At 41.9% G+C, this 24,700-nt stretch overlaps 1 protein-coding gene across 1 annotated transcript in view; it reads left to right on the plus strand.

Annotated features, from left to right (window-relative positions):
• Positions 1–24,700, plus strand: part of PTPRN2 (protein tyrosine phosphatase receptor type N2) — a 1,032,194-nt gene that overhangs the window by 389,685 nt on the left and 617,809 nt on the right. Inside the window, exons 4-5 of the mRNA XM_077809485.1 lie at positions 12,315–12,432; positions 20,840–21,005. Of these exons, the coding sequence (XP_077665611.1) occupies positions 12,315–12,432; positions 20,840–21,005 (284 nt within the window). The remainder of the gene's footprint in view (positions 1–12,314; positions 12,433–20,839; positions 21,006–24,700) is intronic.

The raw sequence follows: 24,700 nt of genomic DNA on the forward strand, positions 1-24,700 counted from the left end.
ACTATACTATGTCACAGGTGCTTGTTATAATTCCCAAGGATAAGGGACTTCCAAACTCCTTCCTCTAGGAACTAAGGGGTTCTTCCAGACACTGTGGCTGATGTGTACTATTGCTGTCTTGAAACAGAATTGATAAACTAGAACAGGAAAACAGAGCTGTGAAATTTATGGGCATCACAGATGATCATGTGGAAAATGCCATTCATTTTCAGCATTGTAAAATCATCATTATTGCCCAGAAAACCGCCTACATGGTGGAATAGGCGAATGAAACTGTGGGTAGGGAGGGAAAGGAGAGCTATGATAGGCAGGGAAGGAGCTAGGAAGATGGAGAAAGAGGCGGGATAATTTTAGAGAAAAGGAATGGAGAGTGAAAGGATGACACCTCTCCCACTCTAGAAAGTGAATTGGAGTCTTCCACTGGAGAGTGGCCAGGAGGCCTGCAGTTTTTGTTTGAGCATTTAAGGTATGGATTTCAAGTTGAATTTTTGTGGGATTGGTGGTTCCCCCAGAAAAACTCAGAAAATCAGATAGCAGACCCAAATCAATATTTTTGTAGTTCTTTCAATCTCATGATTCTGGGCTGTGGGAGGATGACATGGTGTTCTTGAACTCTTCGGGTTGGTAGTACTGGTTGCCTATTGAGGTCAAGTGCCTGTGCACATTACCTTAGGTCAGAGGGGCACGTTGGTGGGGATTGGAGGAGGATTAATTATACTTACCAGATACTGAATTTGCCATATGTTTTTGAAAAGTAGCCTCGACGAAATGTTCAGAGTTAGCAGATGAAAATATTTTCCTATATTTTATTTGCTTCCTTCAGCTTCGCTGACAGAGAAAGCATGTCTGTTTCTGCTCTTGGGAACTGTCTTTTGCATAAGCCAGTGTCTCAATATTCACTTGTGTGTCCAATTTTGTGGCATATGGAGGGATACAAAGAAACATTAAATATTGGAGAATCTTCAAAAAGGAGCCATTGTTTCCTAATTTCATGAAATAGCCTACTCAACCAAACCAAACTTCCCAGAAAATATGGAAGTTGCCATTGAGGCTTAATTCTAAATATTTGAAAGGTAAAGGATTCCTTGCTGCCCACACACCTTTTTGGCATTACTGGCAGTAAATCAAAATCAGGCACAGGATCATCTTGTAGTCTTTGTAATGCTGGCAGACCACAAGCTAGCTCTTGCCAGGCTTTAGGCCTCATCCAAGCACTGACAAATTCATTGCTGGAAAACGGTCTGTTTCATCTGTGCATTAGTATGGTAAAGATGGGCATTGAAATTATAACAATGTATTTAGTGTTTAGCATTAATGAAATGCCTGTGAGTTACTGCATGCAATAATCTCACTTATAACATCTTTCTCACACGCTATACGAGAATATTTAAGTTTTTGCTTTATAACTGTAAAAAAAAAGTTTGCTCTGAAATTGTGAACCCAGTCAGGAGGGATTGTCTCCTGCCCATCAAGAAGGGCTGTCAAAACTAAATGGGGCATTGTGGAACAACACAATACAAAGACTTTGTTAAATGCCCCCTCACACCATGAAGAGGCTATGTGCAAAAGGGCTCATCCCATCAGCTTGAATTCTGGAAGAAGGAAATAAAAATAGCTGAAAAGAACATTTTTCATCTCTTTGGCTATTTGGACTCTCATAGGGCCAGAGCTATGAAACCAAAGTAGAGCCCAGGATCATAGACTCATAGAAGATTAGGGTTGGAAGAGAGCTTAGGAGGTCATCTAGTCCAACCCCCCTGCTCAAAGCATGACCAACTCCATCTAAATCATCCCAGCCAGGACTTTGTGAAGCTGAGTCTTAAAAACCTCTAAGGATGGATATTTCACCACCTCCCTAGGTAACCCATTCCAGTGTTTCACCACCCTCCTAGTGAAATAGTTTTTCCTAATATCCAACTTAGACCTCCCCTATTGCAACTTGAGACCATTGCTCCTTGTTCTGTCATCTGCCACCACTGAGAACAGCCAAGCTCCATCCTCTTTGGAACCCCCCTTCCGGTAGTTGAAGGCTGCTATCAGATCTCCCTCTCACTCTTTTCTTCTGCAGACTAAATAAGCCCAGTTCCCTCAGCCTCTCCTCATAAGTCATGTGCCCCTGGCTCCTAATCATTTTCATTGCCCTCCGTTGGACTCTCTCTGATTTGTCCACATCCTTTCTGTAGTGGGGGGCCCAAAACTGGATGCAATACTCCAGATGTGGCCTCACCAGTGCCGAATAGAGGGGAATGATCACTTCTCTAGATCTGCTGGCAATGCTCCTACTAATGCAGCCGAGTATGCCATTAGCCTTCTTGGCAACAAGGGCACACTGTTGACGCATATACAGCTTTTCATCCACTGCAGAACTGTCGCTTAGCCAGATGGTCCCCAGTCTGGAGCGGTGCATGGGATTCTTCCATCCTAAGTGCAGGACTCTGCACTTATCCTTGTTGAACCTCATCAGATTTCTTTTGGCTCAATCCTCCAATTTATCTACGTCACTCTGGACCCTATCCCTACCCTCTAGCATATTTACCTCTCCCCCAATTTTAGTGTCATCCGCAAACTTGTTGAGGGCGCAATCCATCCCATCATCCAGATTATTAATGAAGATGTTGAAAAAAACGGGCCCCAGGGCTGACTTCTGGGGCACTCCTCTTGATACTGGCTGCCAACTGGGTTAGCCCTAACAGACATTCATAGCTGACAGATTACTACAATTCTCCCACCTTTTAAAACCATAGGCAATAACTCATTTGTGTATATATGTTTGCCTGCTTTAACCTTGTAATAATTCTCATTTATTTTTCCTAGTTAATTAATCTTTAGTTAGTTTACTACAGGATTGGCTACAACTAGGGTGACCAGACGTCCCATTTTTAAAGGGACAATCTCGTATTTAAGCCTTTCTGCAGGTGTCACAACTTTTCCTTAAAAACGGGCAAATTGCCCAGTATTTTTTGTCTCCCCTCCACCCCCCATTAATACTGGTGGGTCCTGCTCACCAGCAGTGTGTGTTTTTTCCCCCCCCAGTGGCCAACAATGGGGGTAGGTGTGCAAGGCTGGTGGCGGGACAAAGCTGCAGTGCACGGGGCGTGGCCACTCCCCCTGCTGGTCCGTCAGTGCAGCCCCCACTGCATGCCAGCTCTCGGCCAGCAGGGCCTCGCCCCATCCCGTTTCCGGACAGCACTGGCTGCGCGCTGTGGGCTGCAGTGTTTGGTGAGAGCAGGCAAGGACCAGGCAGCGGCAGGTTATGTGTCGCCTCTGCTTCCCACCCATCAGCCCTTTACATGCTCCCCCTCTAGCTGTCCTCTCCCTGCTTTGCCTCTTCATCCCTCTCCCAAGCCCCGCTGCTCCTCCATATCTTCCCTGGCAGGGTGCATCCCACTCCCAGAGCTGTGCAGAGAACCAGCCCCTGGCAGGAGCACTCAGCTCACCAACCCATCTCCTCCTGCCCTGTGGCTGGAAGCAGCTCCCATCCCATCCCTCCTGCACAGTGCCAAAAGGCTGCTGCTGGCCACATTCTGGTGTGAACCTTGGCAGAAATTGGGAGACGGGAGGGGGCATGTGACCTTGCATGCCCCCGCCCACATGTTGCCTTGGGAAGATGTGGTGCCAGGTACCAGGAGAGGAGAGTCCGTCCCAAGGGCCCGGCCAGGCATGGAGGGTGGAGAGCGCCGGTTAGGGAGGGTCAGGTCGGTCAGTCACCCCCTCCCCACCGTATGGGAGAGGTGTATGGGAGTGTGTGTCATCTCTTCCAGTGTGTTTGGGGGGAAGGTAGGGATGTGTGTGTGTCACCCCTTCCTGTGTGAACCCTAAAGCCTTAAAAAGATAAGAAGGTAAATAAAAAGAATCCAACTACACAGTATTTCTTTTTAACAGGAGGCTCAGTCAACTTGATGTTAATTTGAATATTTGTACTGCATAGTTCAGTTTGATTGCTGTAAAACTTGCATAAATACGAGTAATTTTATCAGGTGTCCCATATTCAGCATTGGGAAATATGGTCACCCTAGTTACAACCATTGGTGACAGATAGATCTAAGGTACAAATTGACCTGGGTTAAGTGACTGCTCTCTTGGGTCTGGAAGCAACCTGAATATTTTGTGGTCTTTGGTGTATAGCAGCCAGCTATCACAGAGTCAAGCTTGCCTGTCTGACAAGATAGATTGGAATGCCCAAGAGGACTGTCTGTGACTCCATGGTAAGACTGGTTTCAGAGTAACAGCCGTGTTAGTCTGTATTCGCAAAAAGAAAAGGAGTACTTGTGGCACCTTAGAGACTAACCAATTTATTTGATCATAAGCTTTCGTGAGCTACAGCTCACTTCATCGGATGCATACTGTGGAAAGTGTAGAAGATCTTTTTATATACACACAAAGCATGAAAAAATACCTCCTCCCACCCCACTCTCCTGCTGGTAATAGCTTATCTAAAGTTATCACTCTCCTTACAATGTGTATGATAATCAAGTTGGGCCATTTCCAGCACAAATCCAGGTTTTCTCCCCCTCCACCCCCCCTCACAAACCCAAGATAAGCTATTAGCAGCAGGAGAATGGGGTGGGAGGAGGTATTTTTTCATGCTTTGTGTGTATATAAAAATATCTTCTACACTTTCCACAGTATGCATCCGATGAAGTGAGCTGTAGCTCATGAAAGCTTATGCTCAAATAAATTGGTTAGTCTCTAAGGTGCCACAAGTACTCCTTTTCTTTTCATGGTAAGACTGTTATAGCGATCCAGGAGTTCACATTTGTTCTTGAGCTGGTGAAATCTAATTATAGAACATGCACCCAGTTTGGGGCCTCTGCCTTGCTTCTTGACATTAGCCTTCATGGTCATCAACCAATCCAGACAGCATGATGGTCTTAATTATGGAGAGACTACCACTTGTCCATAATAAAACAAAACACACCTCAGATTGGAACGGTGATGTTTTAGCCCCAAAAGCAGAGCTCCCAGTAAAGTCAATTGCCAAAAAGTCTTAATTGAGATGGGAGCAAGACTAGGCACATGATGCTTATTAAAATTGAAGGAGACAGTACTGGGACTCAAAATATCCACAGCAAAATCATTAATAACTTTTTATAACTAGCAGCAGTTTATGTCAAATATAACTGGTGAACAAAATTAGAAGGAGATTTAATTCCGTGGCAAGTGTGAAAGATCAGTAACCAGATGTTTTTAACCTAAAGGGAGACAACAGCAAGGTAGTTTTTAGTGAACTGTAACTCGAAAATACTTTGAAAAATTTGCTTCAAACTTTGTAGTAAGTTTGACTTCACAATAAATCTGTTAATTTTCAGGCCAAATTTATGTTCCAAGCCCGATATATCAACCCGTTTATAAAATAGGGCTTATAATAATAGCTGCAGCCTTACCTGTGTGGAGAGATGGTTGTTGCCTCTTCACAATTATTATTGCCATTAACCTGCCAGTGAGGGTTGTATTGCAAAATTGCTATTAGAAAAAGTCCTTGTTTTCTTTTATTGTAATGGAAAACATCTTTGGCTGCATTCATAGGTCGACAATGTGGCACTTGAAAGCATGAATCTTGCTATAGATACAGCAGCCCAGGAAGTAAAATTGCAATTGATAGCAAACCAGTATTACAGTATGTGAACATCACTGGATATGTCCTTGAGCTCTGCAAACGGAGGCCTGGGATGAAAACAAGTGCTGTTCCTCTAGGGTATCTGGAAAGGCAGCCTGCAGAAAGTTATGTCTATATGTTGACCTGTCTGTTGTGAAAATAGGGAAGAAAGCCAATCACGCACAATTCTGCAGACATTCTGGCAGCTAAAGAAGGCTTTAACAATTTGCAACACATAGCATGGGTGCTGAAATTCTCTGAGCTCTACAATGGAGAGTTTCCTGACTGAAATAAGGTATCAGTTGAAAGAAGCTGAGAGAAAAACTTAAAAACAACGAAGAGTCCTTGTGGCACCTTAGAAATTAACAAATTTATTTGGGCATAAGCTTTCGTGGGTTATAACCCACTTCATCAGATGCATGGAGTGGAAAATACAGTAAGCGGATATAAATATACAGCACATGAAAAGATGGGAGTTGCCTTACCAAGTGGGGGGTCAGTGCTAACGAGGCCAGTTCAGTTAGAGTGGATGTGGCCCATTCCGAACAGTTGACAAGAAGGGGTGAATATCAACAGAGGGAAAATTACTTTTTGTAGTACTAATGAGGCCAATTCAGTCACTATATGCTGCATCAGGACAAAAAGGAAAATATAACTAAAACGTGGAAAATAATGTCACAACTGAGAAATAGAATCAAATAAGTAACATGCTCTAGCTTCAACTTTGAGGTTTGCTGGTCTTTATGGGTGGCAGGGAGAGAGAAGGATCAGGTTTTAGTTTATAGTTTACTGCCAATATATAATAATCTCCTGTCACTTTGAATAGACTTGATATGGAAAAATCACTTTGTTGCCAATATATTGATGCAGAACTAATTATTTTGGATTTCAGTTGGCACAAAAGCCAAAGTAATCCCATCACATTATCCACTCAGGTTCATTTGACTTGCTCTCAGACTCTTGGACGTAGCCCTGAGAATTTCACCCTCAGTGTTAGAGAAAAGAATCAGTAGTATGAATGGGCAGATTCAATGGGCCAGATCCTCATCTGGTGTGAATCAGCATAGTTCCATTAACTTAGACTAAACTATGCTGATTTACACCAGCATGTCTTGTCAAGCTTAGACATTATCGTTTTCCTTCATAGGCCAACACAGCATGACATTAATACAAGAAATAGGCAGATTTTACATTCTGAATAAGAAATGGTTTGGGGATGGAAGGGCAGTAGAGGGATGTATTGAGCTGTGAGTGATCAAATTTTGAAAATGTTAACATTGTTTTTATATTAGCCCAGGAGTGCAGTTAGTGGGCTTGATGCTCAGTGGAGTGGTGTAAATAAGCATAGGTCCATTGAAGTCAATGAAGCTGTGCTGATTTACATCAGCTCAGGATGTGGTCCAGTATATTTAGATGGGCACCTAGTTTTACTAAGATAGGAGGCAAAGAACAACAGAGCCATGGAGGTTAGTTACAAAATGTAAAAATCAGACAAGGAAAATATGGATACTATGAATTGTGATTATATTTTAATAATTCTGTAAATTTGGATGGTAACTAGTGTGGGGGCAATAGCAAATCATATAAGATAAAAATGAAACTGCAATACAAATGTGAAGACAATTCTGAGTCCATACTCTTAGGGTCAGATTCTGATATTGCCCATGTAGTGTAAATCTCCAGTTCCCAGAGTATTTTCAAAATATAGCACAGCCATTGTTTTTAAGTTCATGTTATTTTTACAATTTTTAAATACTTAAATTGGATACCTTTGGGGCAGTCTGCACAGTCAGGGTTCAGTGCCTAGCACAACAGGAGCCTAGTTGGTGTCTCTGGGTGCTACTGTAATATAAATAATAATAGTAATGAATTGTGTTTAATTCTGAAGTGAAAAGAAAATATCCAGAGAGATCCTCTGATGGTAATATGGGAAGGACCAGACTGATCTCTGTTATGGGTGGAGGGATAGCTCAGTGGTTTGAGCATTGGCTTGCTAAACCCAGGGTTGTGAGTTCAGTCCTTGAGGGGGCCATTTAGGGATCTGGGGCAAAAATTGGGGATTGGGCCTGCTTTGAGCAGGGGGTTGGACTAGATGACCTCCTGAGGTCCCTTCCAACCCTGATATTCTATGATTCTAATTCCAGAGTTATATTGATGTACCTCATTCACTTTGATATGCAGCTCAAGTTCTGCAGAGCTACTCCAGATTCTCACAGCTGTGAGAGATGTGACTCTGTCTTGTCATTTCTTTTCAGCATAAATTTAGATTGTGGAATTTCAGTTTTGGAAAAATAGAAGTAAACCCTCTACTGCCTCACCCAGGAAGAGGAAATATGTTTTTCTTCCATGAGGAAAAAGAATATCAGACCTGTGGCTTTCGCCCAAACCTCCCTCCCTCACAATATTACTCAGGAGAGATCTTGCAACAATTAAATCACCTCCCAGGATCATTCTGTCACAAGAGTGCACAATGGTTTTGCATTCTCCAACTGTGGGAATTCATAGTTAGAAAATACACAGCCTAGACAGACCTCTGGCAGGGACAGTTAATCGGTAACCGGGGTCCCACAGTACAGTCCCATTTTAGTGACATGGAAGTAATGTGTGTACAACAGCACCACTGTGATCCTGTTCAGCCAGCAGAGTTAAATTGTTATAATTGGGTTGTGAGCCAGGAGCAGCCGCTAGGTGTGGTGTTATAGACAAAGGGGACAGGAAATTGCCATACGGCGTCATACACTGCTTCTCAACATTAATTTTGAATGTAGCTGTCAGGTTGGTATTAGAACTCTTCCATGTGTTATTTTATTGAGCTCAGCATGTGGGAGAGAATTTTTTTTATACTGAAACAAACCTGGAACATGACTGGCATAAGGTTAGCTTTAGACATCACTGCAGTTCCTGAGATAGTTACATTAAAAAAAGAAAAAAGCGCAATATTGACTAATAGGTAAGGACAGAAGATTTTCCTGAACAAATAAAGATTTAGGTTCCTCAACTCTCGCTCGTGCAGCACCCTCATCTGAGTTAGAAAAAAGTGTAGGGATTCAAAAATGGAGATTCTCTTTTTGTTTTTAACCTCCAGACAAGACACCTCTTTTTAATGCCTCGCTTGTATTCCTTCACACCCCTACTATTTCATACTTGTAATAATCTGTAATATAATGCAATGGAAGGAAGAAAATAATCCTAGATTCCATGACAGACATAACTGTGATGGCCACTAAAAAGTAAGATTACAATTCTTTATTGTCCTGAGGTGGTATTTGCCATGGGGGGCTGATTTTTGACAAGGACTGTGTAGATGAAAGCTTGTTGAAATGGCTATTAACTATATTGACATATAAGTCCATGGATATCAATAGACACATATAGGTGAGTTTTGTATCTCTTTGCAGGTATTGCAGATGAATCCTGGGCTTTGTTTCTAGAGAAGTGTGTGTGTGTGGGTGTATACTCTATTCCAGTGGTTCTCAGCCCAAGGTATGCAGAGGTCTTCCGGAGGGTACTCAACTCATCTAGATTAGTGTTTCTCAACCTGGAGTTTGTGACCTGCACGGAGGTCATGGGACAGATTTAGAGGGGTTGCAAGTGCAGGGCTGGAGTTAGGGGGTGGCAAGCAGGGCAACTCCCCAGGGCCCCATGCCACAGGGGGCCCTGTTAAGCTAAATTACATGCTTTAGCAGTAAAGTGGGGCTCTGACTTCAGACAAGGCTCACAAGTGAAAAACAGGTTCAAATATCACACTGAAATGTAAGTACAATATTTATATTCAAATCATTTCATAACTATTTGGTAAAAATGAGAAAGTGAGCAATTTTTCAGTAATAGTGTGCTGTGACACTTTTGTATTTTTATATCTAATTTTGTAAGCAAGTAGTTTTTAAGTGAGGTGAAACTTGGGGTACACAAGACAAATCAGACTCCTGAAAGGGGTACAGTAGTCTGGAAAGGTTGAGAACCACTGCTCTATTCCATAATCTTAGTTTACAACTAAGAGCTTGATCTTACCGCCTTTGTTCATGCAAGTAGTCTTTACTTACATGAGTAGTCCCTTAGACTTTAATGGGGCTATTTGTGTTGGCTAACAAGTTGCAGGATGGGTCCTTAATTCTTTTGGAAGCACTTGTTAAAATGTACAAACATTTTCTTAAATGATCTGTTTTATCAGCGTTAATGCCTTTCATATAAATTTATATCTGGCTGATCCGTTGTGCTGGATATCTACAATCACCTAGACCTGATTTTCTTCTTAGTTTTCCCTTCTAGGTGACTTTGTAAAAACAGTTCTAAGCAATTGTGGAGAAAACTTGAACACATTAGGTGCATTAATTCTAAAATAATTTAATAATACCATGTAACAATTACTATAAACCCACGGTTTCAGAGTAACAGCCGTGTTAGTCTGTATTTGCAAAAAGAAAAGGAGTACTTGTGGCACCTTAGAGACTAACCATTTATTTGAGCATAAGCTTTCGTGAGCTACAGTTCACTTCATCGGATGCATACTGTGGAAACTGCGGAAGACATTATATACACAGAGACCGTGAAACAATACCTCCTCCCACCCCACTCTCCTGCTGGTAATAGCTTAACTAAAGTGATCACTCTCCTTACAATGTGTATGATAATCAAGTTGGGCCATTTCCAGCACAAATCCAGGTTTTCTCACCCTCCGCCCCCCCCCCCCAAACTCACTCTCCAAGGTGACTCATTCTTTATGTATTCAGCTAAGAAAACATTCTCTGAGCAATCTTAGGTTTAAACGTCTGCAAATGGTTTGAATCCTGCCCCTTACAGTTCAGCTTTTGAAAAGGTGGGATTTGCATTTGAAAAGGCTGCAACAGATCTCAAAAAAGTGTTGGACGTTCCCCTCCCCCCCCCCCCAAAAAAGCGTTCAAAATCATTTAGAGTAGCTATAAACATCAGAGACGTTTTTAAATAAAGTATTTTCACAGCAAAATTGTTTATAATTTTATTCTGAGGATGGGAGAGGGAGGAGGAAATGGCCAATGGATCCATTATGTGCCATATAGTTTTATTTATTTGCTAAAACCCTTATACTACCCCAACAATTCCAAGGATTTGTTCAACTTTCTATTAACAAAAAATAAATTTCCAGCTCCAAAGAGGAACTTCACTGCCAGGGAAACATTTCCAAACATTGTAACTATGCACTTCTCCACCCCCAATCCAATTTGTACTTCAACAAGTCCCATATTCACAAGGTACTTATGCAGAAGCCCAATGCCTAGTCTACACTGGAAAATATTTCCTGTTACCTGTACTGGCCAACCTGTCCTATAACAAGACACATCTTAGACTAGCAAAAAAGGTGCTTTCATCGGTGTAGCTTATACTGGTTTGGTGAGTGAAATAAGCCATACTGACAAAAGCACTTTTATGCTGGCTGACATAAGTGCTACAGTAAGGCTTTTGATGATATAGATATGTTGCAAAATTGTCACATACCTAAATGACATTGCTGTACCAGCAAATGTTTCTAGCCCTAGCCTAACATGAATAGTCACACAGAAAATGTCTTGGTGAATCCAGGTTATGATGCATTTCAGTTGAGGATCTCAAAGCACTTTACAAACGTTTGTTAAGCCTTACAATATATGTGTGAGATTGGTAACTGTTTTTCACAGACATCCTGCTGCCAAGTCCAACCCGAAGCACTAGAAAGCACTCCCTTCTTTATGTGGGCAGGTTATACGTGCGAGAGAACATTTATAACAAGACTATTCCTTACAATGATCACAGTACTTGATTAAATGGGTACGTGTAAATTTATTGAGGTTTATGGTTCTGTGTAACTGTGCAAGTCATAAAAGTAGAATATCTCTGCAGTTATGTGATATTTAGTTATTAAATAATTACAGTAATTGCATGGGGTATTTCTACAAACTAAAGTGTTAACCATAACATCTAAAATTTACAAATTGGATAACAATTATTCTTGGAGTTGTATCATTATTCCAAGCATAATTACCATGTGATCAGCAGTGCATCTAATTAATGCATAATCACATGGAAGTTACTTTCATAACTAAATTCATCCTTGTTATAAAGCTTTCTCATAACATTTGAGTATAAAGATACCAGAAAATGCCCCCAGATGAGGTCATGAAACCTCACAATAATTGCTTCCACTGTAACAAAACTATCCCCTTACCATTCTAAACGGTTGGTTTTACAGGAGGAGGTTACACGGAAAGGGCAATGCACTGTATAAGTTGTGAGGTGCAGAGAAATGAGTAAATCACCTGTGAGAAGTAACTTTCCATTATTTACTACCATTCAGTTTGAAAGCTCTTTCACAATAGTTGATCTAGAAATAACTCAACTCAACAACTAACCCAAAATAACTCTTTATTATTCAGTAAAGCTGGCTTCTAGCACCTTCGAGACTAGCCGCTAAAATTCTAAAATTCTATTAAGTATAATCTCCTCTTAACCCTCATCACAACACCCACTGTCTTCCTAGAGGAGAACACTCCAACAGGATCAGTATTTCTGTAAGAGTACTTAGAAAGGCCTGATTAATAAAAGTGTCGGCAGGAGAGGGGAACCTGCAGTTCGGCTTCTGGAGTATGCAGAACGAAAAACATTTCAGCAAACAGAGCTTCTGTTTATAGTTGTTTGCATAAAGACAGGTTTTTGTCAAACTTTGCAAGTTGGATTTGTTTTTTATGAGTGTGTCCTTATTTAACAGGTTTTACCTGGCAAGATGATTACATGCAACATGTTATTGCCCTGGAACTCTCAAACATTCATAAAATCCACCACTGGCGCCCTGATTCATTTTTATCTGATGGATCTGACACACTAAGGTAAGTCTTCTGTAATGTTATGTGTCATAGTGGTGGGTTTACAGGTGTGTAGAAACAGAATGTCCTGAAGACCAAATTCTTATGCAAATCACTAAATACCGTCCACAGGATGAGGAGAAACTAGTGGTGCAACAGGATTTTAAAAAATTGGTAAGGAACAGGGGTGAGAATGAGTGAACACCACAGACACCCTGAATACTAATATGATAGGAAAATGTTGGTGGCAAACCTATTTCCCTTATTCATTGCATTGGTATCAGAGAGAAATTGGAATAGCCAGACCAGACCAGTGGCCCATCTTATCCAATATCTGGTCTCTGATAGTGGCCAGTACCAGTTGCTTCAGGGGGAGGAATAGTAAATTTTATATCAGACAGTTATAAAATAACCTGCCCATAGGAGAGCTTTCTTCTGGAGTGAGCTCATGAAAACAAATTGTTGCTTGTGCGTGAAACTGTATAGAAGTTTCAGTTGAGTTAGTCTCGAATAACATGAAAAATAGCAGTTTTTAAAATCATAGTGACAGTGCACTTCAGTGGTCCAATAACATGGAAATTTAACTTAATACATTAGCGTATAAGCATATTCTGAATAAGATATTGAACTATAATACATTTAATGTCTAATAAGAACTAAAGGAGGCCTGTACATGTTAAATAAAATTGCTCTCCCTACTTATATTAACTAGCTATTGTTTCTCAGTGGCTTGCCATGCATTGTAATGTCAGTAATTATTTTGAATTATTAAGGAGGAATTTTGATTTTCTTTTGAGATAAGTATTGATGTGCTGATCCTACAAACTCTTACATGAGTAAATCAATATAAGCCAGATTTTCAAAAGAGCCAGGTTTTAGGTGCTCAGCATTCACTATTGGAAATTCATTTTCAAAATGGCCCAGTTCTTACCTAAGCACCTAAAGAATGGCCAGATTTTTAAAAGCTGCTAAGTACTCAGCAGCCACTGATGTGACATTTATGACCGGATTTTCAGATTTATTATTATTTATTGTTTATATGATCATAGCACCTAGGAGCCCCAGTCACGGACAAGGACCCCATTGTACTAGGTGCTGTACAAACACAGAACAAAATGACAGTCCATGAAGCTCTCAGCGCCTGGCAAGCTGAGCCCTTGAAAATATGGCCCAATGTGTCAGCAGTTTAAAGTGTCTGTTGATTTTCAGGTTGTCTATTTTCAGTACATACTGCACATTAGTTAATATATTTTTATGTATCTTTTTATCTGTGATGATCTCATTTCTCCTGCCTCTCTCTCATTTATTTTACTTTTTAACTCTACGGGTATTACTGTAGACTCCTTGAAGCAGGAGTTCTGAACACTGTTGTCATAACCAATTAAATAATTATATATGCCCCTTAATGTATATATCTAATTATTAGGGCTGTCAGTTAATTGCAGTCAAGTGATCAATGCAAAACAAATTAACTAGATTAAAAAAATAAGTTGCGATTAATCACAATTTTAATCACACTGTTAAACAATAATTAGAATATTAATTTAAATGTATTGTAACTATTTTGGATGTTTTTCTACATTTTAAAATATATTGATTTCAATTATAACAGAATATAAAGTGTACAGTGCTCACTTTATATTATTATTTTATTACAAATATTTGCACTGTAAAAAAGAAACAAAAGAAATAGTATTTTTCAATCCACTTCATACGAGTCCACTAGTGCAATTTCATTATTGTGAAAGTGCAACTTGCAAATGTAGAATTTTTTTTACATAACTGCACTCAAAAACAAAACAATGTAAAACTTTAGAGCCTACAAGTACACTCAGTCCTACTTCTTGTTCAGCCAATTGCTAAGACAAACAAGTTTGTTTACATTTATGGGAGATAAGGCAGCCAGCTTCTTATTTACGTCACCTGAAAGTGAGAACAGGCGTTCACATGGCACTGTTGTATCCAGTGTTGCAAGGTATTTACATGCCAGATATGCTAAACATAAGTATGCCGCTTCATGCTTTGATCACCATTCCAGAGGACATGCTTCCATGGTGATGACGCTTGTTAAAAATGCATTAATTAAATTTCTGACTGAACTCCTTGGTGGAGAATTGTATGTCTCCAGTTCTGTGGTTTTACCCACATTCTGCTATATATTTTGTGTTATGGCAGTCTCTGATGACTACCCAGCATATGTTGTTCGATTTAAGAACACTTTCACCGCAGATTTGACAAAATGCAAAGAAGGCGGCAATATGGGATTTCTGAAGATAGCTACAGCACTGGACCCAAGGTTTAAGAATCTGAAGTTTCTTCCAAAATCTGAGAGCGATGAGGTGTGGAACACGCTGTCAGAAGTCTGAAAAGAGCAATACTCCGATGTAGAAACTACAGAACCTGAACCACCAAAAAAGAAAATCAACCATCAGTTGGTGGTATCTGACTCAGATGATGAAAATTAACATGCGTCAGTCCACGTTACTTTGGATCATTATCAAGCAGAATCCGTCATCAGCATGGACGCATGTCCTCCGGAAATTGTCAAAAAGTACAATTAGTGCTATATTTAACACAATTTGAGACAATTCCCATCTCCTTAAGAAAAAGAGAAATTTGTTTTCATTGTCAGAGTGGGTGTTAATACAACTGCCACAGGCCGGAGTTTGTAAGGGCTAATCTAAATTCTGCTTTCGGATATGTGTGGGCAGTTCCCAGTGACTTCAGTGGGACTTCAGAGGGCAGAATTTGGTCTTGCATTTCTGTTTTCATTCCCTTTCTTCTTAAAGTAAATTAAGAAAGGAGACGAGTGATGTTCGAGATTAACTAAGGGATGAGAGGAACATTTGGAATTGATAGATCATTGGGATGGCTTCTGTGATGAGAGCCTCTTCAGATTAGTTGGTTCTCACTGAAGCAGAAGTTGTACTGACTTACTAGGTTCCAAACTGGCAGAAATTTTAGACTGGCTTTCAGTTAGATAGAAAAGGAGGAGTGGCGTGTGTGCACTTGCATGCACAGGTGTAGTTTAACTCAGATAATCTAACCTGGATATCCAACCCGCATAACAAGGCGGAATGTAGAGTTCTGGAACAAAAGAAGGGTATTTTGATGTACCAGAATGTTTACATGGGGATACAAGTAGCATAGGAAACTAGCAAGAACTACATAGTAGTGCCCCCATAGTCCTCTCTGCAGAAATTGCCTGAGTCCCCCAGAACCAGCGTATCTCATTTGACACCAGTGGTGAAAGTACACAGCCCTTTTGTTGAGTAAAAGCAGCACAAAGCTGCTCCAAACTCTGTAGGTTTGGCCAGTGGAGGATTCCCTGATGCGAGAACTGAAGAAGTCAGCCATAAAGTTGCCTTCTACTGTCTCCCTTGCAAGCTCTGGTGTAATTGGTGTTCTGGGATTGGGGAGCATATTGGGGCTGCAACTCACAGCACTGCAGAAATTCCAGGCAATGCTGGGACTTACTGGCAGTTTGGGACAGGTTGCCATATCCTATGCAGGCCTCCAGAGCTCTGTAAATTATTCCATGGTTTGCAGAGCAACTCAGGATTAGGAGGATTCAGAGTGTATCAAAGCAACCATAACCTTTCTTGCCCCCAGACTGAGAGTTCTGCCTGCACCTATTAGAATCTCACATGCCTGACCTGTTTGGTCAAAGACTCTGTACTTGTGCGTTGGCTCTGGGCCTTCTCCCCTACTTTCTTGGAAATGTGGCTGCAGTGAAATGATGCTGCCAAGTTCAGCCATCTGCTGAGGGTTTGTATAGCTGGGACAGCTGCCTCCCGTGTGGCTCCTCCAGGCATTGGATCACACTACAGGCAGCCTGCCTCAGTTTCCCCTCTTGGACTGTTCCAGTAAAACTGCCTTTCATGCTTTTTATTTGTCAAAAATACTCCTCCTTGATGACTAAGTTTACTACTATAAACTAAACTGCAAATAAAACTCAAAATACCAAAATAAAGTCCATTCCTAACTCCACAAAAGCCCTAAAGCTTCCTCCTCCCAGACCTTCCTGCTTGGGGCAACTCTCCAGATCTCAAGGTTTTCTCTGCAGAAGCCTTTTCTCACTCTGCATAATCTTCCTGAGCTTCCCCCTTCATTGCAGCCATCTTTTGCCCCTTAGAGGGAATTACCTGATTTAATGCATTCAGCACAGGTATGCCTTATTCTGTAATCAAGCTTGGTTAGTCTAGGGTTACCATAAATTTTCCTAGATATTTCCTTTTTTTTTGATTCCCTGTCTGAGCAGATATTTCAAACAAGAGGAAATGTCTGGGATTTTTTGTGGAGCAGACATAACAGCTCAAAAAGAGCTGGCTGCACGTCCTGATTGGTCCCTCCGCTGCTGCCGCAGCTGCAAATCCCACCCACCCAGGCCCTGGCTCCCAGTCCTGGGGAGAGGGAGAGGCAGGGAGGAACTGGCAGATGGCAGGTGCTACATCCCGGGTCTGTGCCAGCTACCCTACCACCATGATGGAGTGACACTGCCCCCCACCTCGAGAGTAAGCCTGCAATACCCTCACCAGTATCCCCTAAATACTCCCTCCCAGTACACACACAGTACACACACAGCGCTCCAGAACCCCCCAACTGTACCCACCTCTATCAGCTCCCCCCACCCCCCGGCAGTATCTTCTTTTTGGGAATCTTGAAGATGGTAACCCTAGTAGTCCCAGCCCTTAAGGGGCAAACCACCCTGTTATAGCATGTCATAAGAGTTATGTGGCCTGAGTCTGAAGTCACACCAGTATAGCTCCATCAACTATGGTGGAATTACTTCAGACTTTCACCACTCTGAGATCAGAATTAAGGCAGGACACTTGATTTTTAGATATAAACATGACAGGCTGAAGCTTTGTGTAAGGGATCACTGGTCACAGACCTAGGCCCATATGTCCACAGGAAGTGCCCAGATTGTGACCGCCACCGAACAGCTCTCTAAGAACTCTGGCCCACTAAAGGCTCCGCCCATGAAGCTGCTGACTGGAGTGAACATCCAGCCCCACTGATTGGCCCAGACATACTACTTACGCCAGAAGGAGGCACAGGATGTTATCTGAGCAATGGCATGAACTTCTGATCTATTGCTGTACTGGACCCTAACTCTGGTTTGACCCTGGCACTGTTCCTGACTCGACTTTGACCCTTGATATTGGCGTCTGACTCTGACTTGACCCCTTTCAGAGTAACAGCCGTGTTAGTCTGTATTCGCAAAAAGAAAAGGAGTACTTGTGGCACCTTAGAGACTAACCAATTTATTTGAGCATAAGCTTTCGTGAGCGCTAATGCTCAAATAAATTGGTTAGTCTCTAAGGTGCCACAAGTACTCCTTTTCTTTTTGACTTGACCCCGGTGCTGTTCCCTGGTTCCTTACTCCAGTGCTGACCCATAGTATAACTCCTGACACTGATTGTGGCTCAACCTTTGGCGTAACTCCTGACCTCAACTCTGGCCCCGACTTTGGTGTAACCTTGACTCCAACTCTGGCTTTGGTTCCTGACTTCTGGCCCTGGCTCTGACCACTAGGCCTGACCACCCATTCCCTGGTCTCTACGCTCTGTTAATGAATAAATAAAACTCTGCATGGTGGTACTCTTCCAAGCTCCGCCTTCAAAATATACTCCACCCGTGTGAGTCCATAAAATGAGGGCTGATCTACACTGAAAACTGCATTGGCCTAGCTGTGTCTTTCAGGTGAGTGAAAAAGCCTGAGAGACATAGCTATGCCAATCTAACCCCAGCATAGACAGTGCTAGGTCGATAGAAGAATTCTTTCATTGACCTAGCTACCATCTCTCAGGGATGTGGATTACTACAGGTACAGGAGAACCCCTCCTGTTGCTATTGTGTGTGTCTACACTGAAGCGTGGCTGCAGCTGTGCCACAGTAGCAATTTACATGTAGACATGCCCATATGTAAGCGGGGGAATGGTGCTGCTATTGCAGGGAACTTTCCTGGCTTACACACTACCCTGGTGAAATGGGCTAGTGAAAGGATCTGAGTCCTCACTCCCACTTCCTTTACCCAGAGGCCTGCCTGACCTCAAGGGCTCCCCTTCCATTCTCCTGTGTGGCAGAGTCCTTGAAACTCCAACAAGGCTGGGCCCAGGATTCCTGGGGCCTCGACCCCCAACCTTGTTGTGATCACTTAGGGCAGAGGCTAGGGTGTCCCCACTCTGGGGTGCTCTCTCTGCACTGGACACTTCCCTGAACCAGTGATCGTTACACACAATTCAGAGCAAACACAATTTATTAAACAGCAATCAATTTTTTTTTAAAAAAGGAAGAAATGAGAAAGGTTAAAGGAAAACACATAACCCCACTCTGTGGCATGGGGACATCATGGGCAGCATCTCTGGAATGTCAGGGCGGTTCACAGTCTGTTCCTCACAGTCCCAGGCCTCCTCCTCAGGCCTTGGCGGTACTGCAGGGATGCTGCGGGTTGGACACTTGCTCTGGCGTTGGCCACACGCCCTCAGACTTCTAAGTGGCAGGATCCTTCTTCCCAGCATTGTCCCCACCCCATCAGGGTTACGATCCCCCTCCAAGTCTGGCCTGCAAGGCCTCTTGGCTGGGGTGTCTCCCTGCGCAGGGCCCACTGCCGAGGGTCCCCTTCGCTCTCCCCAGCTGCTCACCGCACCCGGCTCTGGACTGCTCCAGCTCCACTCTGCCTCAGCTCCGGCTCCACCACTCTGTCTCAGCACTGCTGCTGCTGCTACTCTGCCTCCGGCTCCCTGGATTGCTTCTCTGGCCCCTCTGGCTCTGGTTGCTGCAGCTCTGCTCCCTGCACAGGGCTGCTCTCTGGGCTGCTTCTGTAACTCTGCTCCCAGCACTGATCTGCTTCCTGGGCTGCTTTTCTGGCTCCTGTGGCTGGCATGGCTCTGCTCCCCACCTCAGCTTGGGCCCCGGCTCTCTCCTTAGCTCGACCCCACTCTGTCTGACCCAGCTTACATGGAGGAGGATGGAGGACGGGACGCCCCTGGCCTCCTGACTCCCTGATTAGCCTGCCCACCCTGTCAATCAGGCTGACCTGGAGCATTGGCCTCTCCCCATTGTTCCTGGGGACTGTCAGTCTCAGGGTTCTGATTTCCCATCAACCCTTTCTTTTGGTACTGGGAGCTAGCCAACCAAAACACCCCCACTGAGTTTTAGTAAGGGGACAAGAGTCCCCTTACACATAGATACTGCTCACAGTAGATTGCAGCAGTGGTGCGGGAACTAGGAGTGCTGGGGGTGCTGCCAAACTCCCTGGCTTGAAGTAGTAGTAACAAACACCAAATACATGGTTTCCATCATCAGCACCTCCACTAGAAAAATTGTTCCAGCACCCCTGGACTGCAGATGTTCAAAATAAAATCATGCATGCAGTCTGAATGCAACTGGGCGCCTTTGACTTGACTCCTTGATTGGGAAGAAAATGGTGGAATGTACCAAACGCCACTTGTAAACATCAAAATTAGATGTCGCCCACAGAAATGCATATCTGGGAATCTCTGTCTCTTTTCTTACATGAGGAATGAAATAGTTAACAATGCTGACATTTAAATTATCATCATTAGGCACTCAAGTTAACATCTCAATGAGATGGATGAGTGGATTTGGTCACACCTCAGAGCTGTTATTCCAGATTTTCGGCAGACTCACAGACACCCCTAGAGCAGTTATACTTGGTCAGATTTGAGGGTTTTGTGTTGGTTTTTTTGGCAGATGTATGAGTTGGAGACTTAAGGGGAAAAAAAAAGAATATGAAGAACATGAGAACAGATTCAGAGATGTACAGATATACCGTATCATTGCATACTGGCTCAATCTGAGCTCAGAGTCAAGCTAAATATATTTTGTAAAAATAGGTAACCTGTATATCACATAAGAATCTAGGTCACAGATGCAGATCAGAAGAAACACTCATTCCATCCCATAACCTCATTTAAGCCCTACTGATTGCATGTCCTTTGCCAATGGCATCTGGGGATTTTGCAAGTTAGGTGTGGGACCCACTATTGGTCTAAAATGAAATGGATTCTGATTGTAGGTTTAATAACTTCTTTGAAGTTCTGTTGTAAGCACAGCTGTGTATCTCTTTAGGGTGAACTGTAATGTTGCCTCTTGTATTTACAAATATTTTTCCCCCTTTGGACAAAACTTTGTCCTGATTGTAGCTGATTTGCTATTAGATCATTAATTATAATCATTATTTTTATTACCTTACCCGTGGATTTATGTTTTCTTTTTGCTGAAATATAGAAATTTCCCACATGTTCTAGTGTCATGTTTAAAACTCTTTAGGTATTTTTTGTTAAGAACCATCACACAGAGCTAACTCCTGTAGCTTCAAATATAAAATGTAGTGATTTTTTTTCTGAGTTCAGTGTATATCATTTATGCCGGTAACATTCTTTTCCTTGGTTTTGATGTGCAGGACTTCAAAGCGGAGTGCTGCTGATAACGAAAGGAATTATGAGCTGGAAAAGGATGTGGACTTGTCCAAGTCTCTTCAGCAATATCTGGCATACCTAGGTATACTCTCGCAGCCTGCAGCTCCAAATTTATATCCAAGGATGAAGAACGACAAAGCTTCTGTCAAGGTTGTATCTTTAGATGCTTTCTACATTTAATATTAATTCCTTCCTTCTCCTCTGCCCTCTCCCTTTACACCCTGCTACCAGCGTTTGTTGTTTGAGTTAAGACACATAAGAAACTGAATAAAAGCAGTCCCCCCCAAAAAGGTGAACTGGTTAAGAACCTACCTCTTATGTTCTGTATTGTTACAGGGTCTGCTTCCTGCATATGCCTCAACTAAAATGCATTGTAAAATCTAATGCAATAAACTCTCAGTAGATAGATAAAAGCTGATGTATTTGTCCACAGTCAAGAGACATGCTCAAATTTTTAAAAACTGTGTCTTTAACAAGTTCATGGAATGCAATATGGTATTTTGAAGAAACTGGCAGATATTCTTGACCTCTTGGGTAATGTTTTGGCACCCTGTAATGTCTTAATGTGTTGGCTGTTTGCATGAATGCAACCTGGAGGCAGCAGGTGCACCTAAAAAGATTCTTATGAGTTAGAGAGTCAGGCATGGAAGACAGATTTTACAGATGATATGCTTGGTATCTAAACTAAACTGCCACAGCTGACAAACCTCTTTCCCCCGCTTGCTGCCTTAAGAGCTAATGACTCATATACATAGAACTAGCAAGACCATCTACAGTAGCATTTTCTGGTGATTCCCAACAGTGGTACAGGTTGTACCTGACATTTTATTTAACTGCCACATGTCTGAAATATTCTGGAGAGACAAGGTGGGCGAGGTTATAAATTTAGGCTCCTACCACCCCAAACTGGAACCCATATGGGATATCATTAAACAGTTACAACCCATATACAATGGGGACCACATTCTGAAAGAAATCTTTTCTGAATCCCCTTTTCTGGGCTTCAGCCAACCCCTCAAGCTCATCAGAAGCAAGCTCCCCAAAGACTAGGACACACCAGCTCAGAGTGGCACCAGAACAACAAATGCAAAATTCCTAGTCATATCTCCACTGCTGTGATGCTCAACACCCTCCCCAATACACCTTCAGGATTCATGCGTCCTCTACATACTTATCACAGCAAGTAGTATGCCCCATTAACAACTATATGAGTGAAACTAGACAATGACTATGCTCTTGAATGAACTTGCACAGTGAACTCACACAAATGATAAAAGACAAAAACATCATACCACCTGTGGACGAACACTTTTCACAAAGTGAATCAGTCTATATCTGACCTGTCTGTTCTCATCTTCAAAGGAAACCTGCACAACACCTTCAAAGGACAAGCCTGGGAGCTTAAATTCATAACTTTGCAAGATTCTAAAAATCATGGGCTGAATAGAGACACTGGATTTATGGTGTCTTACAACAATCTATAACCCACTTAGCCCCCCTCCCCTGCCTTCCCATCCCATTGGTTTCCCCACGATGACTAGAGGGGTGTTAACACCTTGAATGGTCCCTGGAAATATCTTACGCTAAAAAATCCACCTTGTAGCTGTGACACAGACTACATTTCCCAGAAATGAAGAAGAGCTCAGTGTAAGCTCAGCAGGTTGTCTCTCTCACTAACGGAAGTTGGTCCAATAACACATCACTCACCTTGTCTCTTTAATGTCCTAATAATATGGCTACCACAAAATACAAGTATTATGGTCCGAAATCAGAAATATCTCAAATGTCATGGACTGGAGTAAACAGCAGTAAGTTAGAATTTATGTGATATGACAACAGGTACTTATTTAGGATAAGAGAAACTTTTAGGCAGCAGCAAATTAGGTATGGGAACTAATGAATGGGCCCACTCCCGTTGGTGCCTGAGCTCAGCTTTTTGAGTGTCCGGTTTTGATTCTGAGGACACTGAGTGAGGTTGTCATTCTTTGAAGCCTCAATCTTTCAGGGAAGTGTAAATTTGCCCAAATGATATTTCAGTAGGTGCTGTCATGCAAATTCATAAATAATCCATATGTCTGAGATCTTCTGTAGGGAAGCCTGCCGTGATAACACCACCCACCAACATTATTGAGTGTTGCCATGGAGATAGGTACTTAGAAACCTGAGGGAGTGAGATAAAGAGCAGAAAATCTGGAAATGAAGCACATATAGAAACAAACTGTGGGATTCTTTCCACTGAGGAGCATTTTAAAACAACTGATCGTGACTCAGACTGCGTTATCTGTAATACAAAATAGAAGTAAAAAACAGACAGCAAATAATGTCTCAAAAGCTAATTATCCCTTTTACAGTCTCTTGGAGACCTTTCTCACCTCTAAAATTCAAAGGCAGTTGCTGATCTTTCAAAAAGTAATAAGTGAAACGTTCCATTTATACAATGTATTCCTGTGTAAAAGGAGTAGTATTTAAATAAAATACAAGCTAGCGTGTTTAAGAATCTGCTAGACAGCTGACAAGCAATGTTAACTTCATGGTTTGAAAAGGAAAATAACTTTAAGAACTGCATTTAAGAGTCAAACCACTTACCAAATTGAAAACAGATACAGATTTTGCTCAATTTTGATTGCATACCACAGTGGAAACTGCACATCTTCATAATTTTCTCCAAATATTGATGAATTCTGAGCAGACATTAAATAATTGTATTCCTCTTTTCATCTTCTGTACTTTCTTTATTAAAAATGCAGGAAGACTAGAAGTTCTATATTCTACTTTCCCTTAGAATTGCCATCTTTATTGCTAAATATAGGCTTCTCTCTGGCTTCTTCTTTCTGCCCCTTCCATCAAAACATGTCCTTTCCAGGTGCCAGTTGGATCCCAGAAAGCTATTTATTGTCTTCTGCCATCCCATCCTGCCTGTAGTGTTGGCAGAGAGCACTACACTGTGCCTGGCTACTTTGGCACTATCTCCCTCTCCTGGCTATGGGGAGGTGTGGGTGAAGTTTGTAGGAACAGCATGTAGAATTATAAAACAAATGCTAACAGTAGGCCAAATAAGATAATCTAAAATTGCTTTCATGAATGTGAAAAGCTAGTCTAAGAGACAGTTCCTGAATATATTCTGATTTGCCCTGATAGCGTTCTGAAATTTAAAAAGATGAGTGCCTAAAATAAGCTCCTAAATTCTTATTTAGAGGATTTACAGTATGAAGCTAAACTTTAGGAACCCAATTTTGAAAATCTTGATCTGTAGTTTTCCTTCCATCTCTCAAATATATTTATATTAACCAGAATAAAGTGGTTGATTTGCATATTCATCAGGTTGCAGCTCAGCAATTGTGTACGACATCATTCTAAAATGCACATATAAGTAAATATCAGTGAGCTTGAGGTTTACCTCACACACCACAGCAGCAGTAATAACCATCTTGAGGCTTAAGTCGTGGAACACAACAAACTTTATCTGTAGTTTACTGTCAGTTACAGAAGCCCCAATGATTCTGATGCTTGGAGCAGTTTGAGTTCCTCGTGTCATGCCTTTTTTTTTTATTAGCATTGTTTTAGACATTATCCATTGCAAGCTCAATAGGTGTATTTTAACATTTGATAATCACCTCACCAGCGAGTAAACCGAAAGTCATTCACAAGGCTTGGGGAGTTTCTTTCCCAGAGCTTACAGCTCTAAAGAACATTTCACTGTAATTCTGTTGGAAAAATTTATTCAGGAAATGAGCACTTGGTGGCATTTGTCCCTTAGACATTAGCTGGCATTTTTTTCACCGAGGCCTAACGAGGGCTTTACCTTCTCACAAACTTCTGCAGTGTAAATATTTGTGAATCCTTTC

The sequence above is a fragment of the Eretmochelys imbricata genome, chromosome 2, assembly GCF_965152235.1.
Source record: "Eretmochelys imbricata isolate rEreImb1 chromosome 2, rEreImb1.hap1, whole genome shotgun sequence".
NCBI classification, from domain to species: Eukaryota; Metazoa; Chordata; order Testudines; family Cheloniidae; genus Eretmochelys; species Eretmochelys imbricata.